Below are 7,324 nucleotides of genomic sequence, written 5' to 3' on the forward strand. Positions count from 1 at the left end.
CCTCTGTGTTGTATCATTTGTATCATAATAGATAATTGACAGAATTATCAACTACTAGAAAAACAGATTCCTACATTCTATATACTCACTTAGTAGCTATGTAAATGAAAATATGGCTAGCTAGCATGTGTAGTTCAAAATTCAGAGTTTCAAAAGGTTTTCCACTCTGAAAGTGATTGAAATGATCTTGTGCCAAAATTATTTAAGAATGGAACTAAACAACTATTTCCTAATGGTAAATGCACAAATGTTTTCCTAGTAATCTATTTTTCTCACACAATTTGTTATCAGACCTTGTTCTGCTAGTTGATTAGCAAGACTAACAACTTAAGTTCAATAAACTCAATGACATACCATTGTCATTGTTAAAAGAGCTTACTGAACTAAAAGGTGCTCCCAAATAAATAAATCAGCACTATTTTTTAAAAGATAATCATCACAACTTGATTTTATGACAATAAACATTTCAAAATATATTTAAAGCTCTTATAAAACACAAAAACACAAGTTACAGTAAACAAAAAAACTAAACATTTCAACATAAAATGGAATAAAAACCATAAAAAAGTTTTAAGTAGTGAAAAATCTTGACCAACCTTATGTTTTTAAGCTTTTGAAGAAATTTTTTTCTTCTTCTTTGAACTTCCTTCTTCACCAACAATTGCGAGTTTCCGATTTTGAAGGTTACGATTTGGACCTTTTAGAGGTTCGGTGGTTCAAAGTTTTTCAAAGAGAAGTCGGAGGAGACGATGAGAGAAATAGTGGACGAGGAAGGTTTTTTCTTTAAAGCCTTCTGGAATGGGTTTTGTTGAGGATGCAGGTTTTCTATTGAGGTTACTTATATAGGTTAGGGGTTCTAGTAGTTTAGAACGAATTAATTACTTATTTAAAAGATTTAATTAATTTAAAAGTGTATTATTCAAATTAGTTATTTTAGTCGTTTGGACACAAATTTATGAATGAATAGATTTAGTCAAAATCAAATTTTAATTCGAACCACACATTATTCATTATTGTCCACGACATTTCATGTGATCCATTACTATTTCTCTTTATAAACCATATATAAATTTCCGAAATGGAGGCAAAATAGAAAGTAAAAACCCATAGGTGCTAGGCTGTGTAAATGTTGCTGAAGCTCGATGCCATTACCAATGTGGGTTAAAGTTGCTGTACTTCCAAGGCAAACTGTATCCAATAAGGGCATAAGAAGAAATAATCAATTTTGAGCTTGCAAGCACATAATCAATTACACAGAGAACAAAAAGTAGAAAATACAAGTACCTAAACCAAGTTTTGGAAGACTCAATACCTGTTTTGAGATCTCTGTGTCTAGATCTAGATATGAAATTAGAAGTACAAGAACGCTGCTTTTCCTTGAGAAAAAATTTACTAGATTTAAAAGACGTTAACGATGAAATTATCACGGTACTTATTTTCACGTCATTCCATAACGACAACAGCCCCAACTGCTTTCATCTTCTCAATAATTTTTTCTGCTTCTTCTTTTGGCACCCCTTTCTTAAGCACGGCAAGCACCTTCTCCACTAAGTCCTTCGCTTCCTTTAGTCCTAAATCCGTAAAACTCCGAATCTCCTTAATTACCTTGAGTTTTGAAGCTGAGTCGAAAGACTCCATCTTCAACTCAAAAGCTGTCTTTTCCGGTTTCTTTTCTTCTTTGGCTGTCGATGATGCCTTCATTCCCACCGAAGCCACTCCAGCAGCACCTGGCTTCATGACCCCGACAACTGGCAGCTCTCTCATCCCCAACTTCTTCATCATAATGGAAGAGAGCTCTGCAGTTTCAACCAGTGTGAGTCCAGATATTTCATCAACAAGTCTCCATACTCTATCCGTTGGGGGAGTGCGATGCTCTGTGGGATCAAAAGTTTCGGGATTATAATCAGCAGGAAGTCTTCTTTGGTCTATCTCTACTTCCTCCTCCCCTTCTTCCTCTTTTAATGCAGGTTGAGCAAAGTTCCTAATCACCCCAAATAAGTTGATCAAACAAGGTAGTCACAGGAGCTCCAATGGGTTTTCTAAAGTATCCGTAGGGTAAATGGTGCCTTAGTCGTCCAATCAAACTCATTTTCAACTACCTAGAATATTGTTTTACCAAATCAACTAAGAAAGCACCATTCAGAGAAGTTGCACCCTGTGAAATCCGACGAAAGAAAAGGTGCATGGATCAAACAAAAACAGCCAATTTATGGGATACAAAAAATAAATAAATAAAGTGCAAACAAATGCACCATTGATTTCTAGGAGCTCATTCGAAGCAAACAACAATCACATGCAGTCAAGCTAAGTACACCAAAGATTTTTTGTGCTTCAAAACTACATATATAACACTGAAAATGTACAGTTTCTTTTGTCAACACTTGAACCCACATAAAATTCTCTCCACTAGAAATAAACAAAAGCACCTACATTTCATATCGACTATCCATCTTACAATTACAGCTTTTGAAAAAGGCTGTTGCTTAAAGATTCATCAAGTCCAGTTCTTGTGTGCGAGACACCAGACAAGAACTCTTCAGATCAAATAATTACATTTCCAAAATAGAAAAGAACTAGTGATAAAAGGCAAACAATCAAAACAACACATAGAGATGCTTGATGAAGCTAATATATAGCTTGTTGAGATCCACCTGCCATTGTCCCAGGTTGATCCTACTCAAACAATACTAAATTGCCCAAATTTCACTATCATTTGTAGTGGTTAAAACCATCTTAAGATTTATTTTATTTTATTAAATTACACTCAATTGAAAATATAACCAAAGAAATGTATATTATAATAATCTCACAGGCTCACATATAGAAAAACCTTACCTCATCTTATCTAGCTAGTTAAATGGATGGAATACTATGTAGTTTCTTGGGAATTTCAGTCAGAAAACTAATGTGAAGCAACTTACCTAACTTACATGACTTTAGGTAAGGAATTGTCACAAGCTGAACCCTACCTCGCAACTTCACACTTGCACAGATCAAATAATGGAAATCTTACCAGCTGAACCAGTTAAAATTGTAACCAAATTAAGAGAAATAGAAAGGGGAAGGGGAAAATGAGAAAATAAGAAGAATGGGAAAGAGGAAGCTGTTAAATGATTTCAACAATTGCACTGAAAATATCCAATTACACAAACCGATCCTTTCATCTTCGTACATGGAGGTATATGAACACGAATGCATCAAAGTCGTGTTTCACAAAATTAACAATAAAGAAACGTTTCTAACTAATTCAATTATTGAGGCCAAAACGACACCGTTCCGTTTAATCCATACGACACGGTTTTGGTTTTAAAGGGTAGANTTCTTCAAAACACCCTGGGAAATCTGTGAATAATCTCCAATATCTTGTTAGGCATCTCTCCACTTTTCTCCTCTTTGATAGAGTATAACCATCCCACTATCCCATAAGGTTCTTTACCAAACATTCTCTCCCCCTCATCTATTCTCATCATCTTTATCGGCTGTTTAGAAATTATGCTCCTCAAATCCACCACTTCATCATCACTGCTAAATTGGACACACCCTTGTACAAAATCAAATGTACTTGAACCAAATTGACTTACCCAATTTACCCTTAATACCATGTCACTTCCAGCCAACTTAAGAGATCCAAGTTTGAACTGAAATTCCCAGTTTTGCATCTCCCACGCCACTGGCTGACATAAGGATTTACTCTCCAGTTTATCACCATTGGCTACTCTAACAGTCACTTTGCTAGTTTCATCAGTGACATATTTCAGTTCTTTGGCTAACTTTTCCTCAACAAAACTATGAGTATTCCCATTGTCAATGAGTATGGAGACTTTCCTCCCTTTCATCACTCGAGGAACTCTAATGGTTTGGTGTTGCCACCTCCCAGCCAATGCATTAATAGATATCTCCATGATCTCCTCACCTCCTGTTTCTCCTTCAGACTCATAGCCTTTATCTTCATTTGGTCCCAGTTGTTTACTTTTCCTAAATGTCTAAATCACTTCTTTCTCAATAGTTTCTGAAAACCTCCTGCAAAAATCATCAGAAAACAAGCTCCAGTCCGCTCCAGGGTGGCTGGCAATGAATCCATAAAATCATATATCAGCGTTCCCTTTCAAATACATCTTTGCAACTCCCAATCTAAGTTCATCAGGAATTTGATGGAGATGAAAATATTCCATAGCTTTCCTCAGCCATTCCTTGGGTCTTTCTCCCCCAAACTGTGGGATATCAATTTTAGGGAGATTAGTGCCTCCCCTGATTTCACCTATAGCATGACTACTATTCTCTTGACCACTACTTGTATCGTTAACACACTACTAGATCCCATGTTAGTCATGAATCCTTCCTTACTCTTATTCTCCTGTCCAGTTTCAAAATCAGCAGTCATTTGGGCCATTATAGTCACTAATTTTTCATACTTTTGATTCATGTCTAATACAGCATCCTCAATTTTTTCTTGCCTATGACAAAGTACCTGAAGTGTTTGCTCTGAGGACTCCATTTTGGCCTCCAGTTTGCTGATAATAGCTTTGGAGGCTTTACCCAGGTCTGCAACCTCTAAATCCAGTTTTTGCAAATGGTCATCCACAACTTTGGCCCGTGTATCCATTTTTTGTGAATGCCCAGTATAATACACCTGCTCTGATACCAATTTGTCACGAGCTGAACCCTACCTCGCAACTTCACACTTGCATGGATCAAATAATGGAAATCTTACCAGCTGAACCAGTTAAAATTGTAACCAAATAAGAGAAATAGAAAAGGGAAGGGGAAAATGAGAAAATAAAAAGAATGGGAAAGAGGAAGCTGTTGAACGATTTCAACAATTGCACTGAAAATATCCAATTACACACACCGATCCTTTCATCTTTGCACATGGAGGTATATGAACACGGATGCATCAAAGTCNATTGCACTGAAAATATCCAATTACACACACCGATCCTTTCATCTTTGCACATGGAGGTATATGAACACGGATGCATCAAAGTCGTGTTTCACAAAATTAACAATAAAGAAACGTTTCCAACTAATTCAATTATTGAGGCCAAAACGACACCGTTCCGTTTAATCCATACGACACAATTTTGGTTTAAAGGGTAGATTAAACTGTTGGAGCTTCATTCTTCTTCTTCCCCTTTCTTTTCTTCTGGTTCAGATTCTTTTCCCTCCCAATTGCACTTCACGTGACATGAATAAAATACACAGTAAAAAAGTTCTATTTAAACTTATTCTATTACGAATTCTAAAGAACTAAACAGATAACTATAGTGCAGGAAACGAAAGTGTCAAAGGCCTAAAGACACATGGATAAATTATATTCTAAGTGGATATTTCATAGATATTCTAGAGTGGAGTTCGTAAAAGAGTAAATTATGGTAAAATCTACCACGTTAAATGAAACTTTATACTTGTGAAAACTTTTTTTTTTTTTTTTTAAATGTCATTTGGACACGCTATTAACATATTATGCAATCGTGAAACTTTACATTTATAATTTTATGTACGATATGCTGAATTTCATTAACAATCATAAATTTGAAAATATGAAACACAACTTATAACATGTAATAGAAATAGCTCTTCTCCTAGAAAACAATAACGTGATCAAAGTATTCAGCTTTTGCCACTGAAGTGCAGGCCAGATTATCTTTTCTTGTCATCAAATACCGGTCTCGAACACTTTTCATAAAGGATGCCTGAGAGACTTAAAAACTCAAGACTTCTAATTACCCCAATACTATATCAAACTATCTATAGATGAGATGGTTCAAACCTATTGCAACAAATTATGACAATAGAGGACACCTCGGAGCCCCAACCTTAGAAACTACCACAATGTTTCTGTTTCCAGTGGCAATATGGAGCTCCAAAAATACTAAAGCAACAAAATAAATCTTAAATAATCAAATTCTCTGAGCCTAATTGCTAGCAGTGTGATCTTATTTACAAATGCCATTGTGATATATTGGGTTTTGAACTGGAAACCAACGTAGTAATGTAAAAATATTTGCTTCCAGAAGCATGACCTAGCAGAGATATGAAAAAAAGAATGTTTAAAGTTCATGATGAATATTACCTTCAATTTCTTTCTGTGTATGTGTGTTTGAAATATTTGAACTCCATTTTAGGATCTAAAGCCCAGAAAAAGAATTTTTTTTTTTTTTTAAACGTTGGGGTTTTAAGCTTTCTGAAGGTAGATATTGTAAGATCATCATTTCAAAAAAAAAAAAAAAAAAGGGAAGAATGCACAAGGATACATCACACATCAAACGAATCCTGCAGCGAACATCATATCTATGATACTTTAATTATAAACATTAAAAAAAGAAGCCTAGATTCTGTAAGTTGATCAACCAAAAATAAACCATAAAATTGTAAGATAATCAAACAGCAATAACAAGTGATTATAAATTTGCACGTCTGAACATGTGTATAAATTCAATTTAAAACTAACAAGTGAAGTATTTCTCAAACACCTGAATTACTGCAGTCGGATGGTATAACGCATATAGACGGAGGTAGCAGAGAGTCGACAGCCGGAGAGAGCAGAGAGGGAGGAACTGGCCAGACGGGGATTTCGGGTTTGGAGTTAGGGGAATTGGGCTGCCGTTAAAATTAAATTAATCCACTTGCCCTTATTTGACAACTATTATTTCAAAAACTCGAGGAAATAGTGGCCAATAATTGATTGATCTGACCACTTGTTTAAAGAGGCTTTTGACCAGGTTAAAAAAAAAAAGCAAAAAGTTTAAAATCTTGAAAATCAACAAAAAACAAGAAAAATCCAAATTTACCCTTAACATTTGAAAAAGATAGAAGATGAGAGTTAACAGTCAACTATAGCACCATCGACTCAGGCACGACAAAAAAGGAAAAACATGAGACTCAATTGGCCATTTCGAACTGAAGAAGGTAAGATTTTTATACCCAAGAAAAAGCATGTTTTTATTGTAATTTTTGGAAAAAAAACATGATTTTATATATATGTGTTGAGAAATCCTTGTATAAATGTGAAATTTGGGTATAAATATTGTTTGGGAACGAAAAATGGAGTGGAGATCGCCGAAAATGGAGTTTTCTGGCGATCTCCAGGTTGAACGGAGCTACTGTCTGGGCACCCCGTCTGGGCACCGGGCGCCCAGTCAACAGCCCCAGTTGATTGGGCCGTTTGTTATTTGTGTCGTGGATCATTTTTTTTTCCATAATTATTGACATTAATTAAATAATTATTAATTGCTTATATTGTGTTCTCTAATATTTAATTATTTATTTGAATTGTTTAATTTTAATGTATATTATGTATTTAAAATTATTTATTTGAAATGTA

The 7,324-nt window shown here is 35.0% G+C and overlaps 1 protein-coding gene across 5 annotated transcripts; it reads right to left on the reverse strand.

The window, feature by feature from the left end:
- Positions 1-1,110: 1,110 nt before the first annotated feature.
- LOC111370433 (50S ribosomal protein L7/L12-like) lies at positions 1,111-6,645 on the reverse strand. 5 transcript variants are annotated; one of them, XR_002698411.1, is made up of 2 exons: positions 1,313-3,315; positions 1,111-1,188 (listed from the first exon to the last, which is right to left on the reverse strand). XR_002698411.1 is itself a non-coding variant. In XM_022992132.1 (2 exons), the coding sequence occupies exon 2, from the start codon at positions 1,780-1,782 to the stop codon at positions 1,444-1,446; it is 339 nt and encodes a 112-aa protein (XP_022847900.1). In that variant the 5' UTR covers positions 1,783-2,099; positions 6,474-6,641; the 3' UTR covers positions 1,201-1,443. The 5 variants fall into 5 exon arrangements, 4 of the variants coding, with proteins under 4 accessions (XP_022847900.1, XP_022847902.1, XP_022847899.1 ...); XM_022992132.1 differs by lacking the exon at positions 1,111-1,188 and adding an exon at positions 6,474-6,641 and having other exon boundaries at positions 1,201-2,099; XM_022992134.1 differs by lacking the exon at positions 1,111-1,188 and adding an exon at positions 6,474-6,622 and having other exon boundaries at positions 1,201-2,124.
- Positions 6,646-7,324: the final 679 nt, after the last annotated feature.

The sequence above is a fragment of the Olea europaea genome, chromosome 21 (genome assembly GCF_002742605.1).
Source record: "Olea europaea var. sylvestris chromosome 21, O_europaea_v1, whole genome shotgun sequence".
Taxonomy (NCBI): domain Eukaryota; kingdom Viridiplantae; phylum Streptophyta; class Magnoliopsida; order Lamiales; family Oleaceae; genus Olea; species Olea europaea.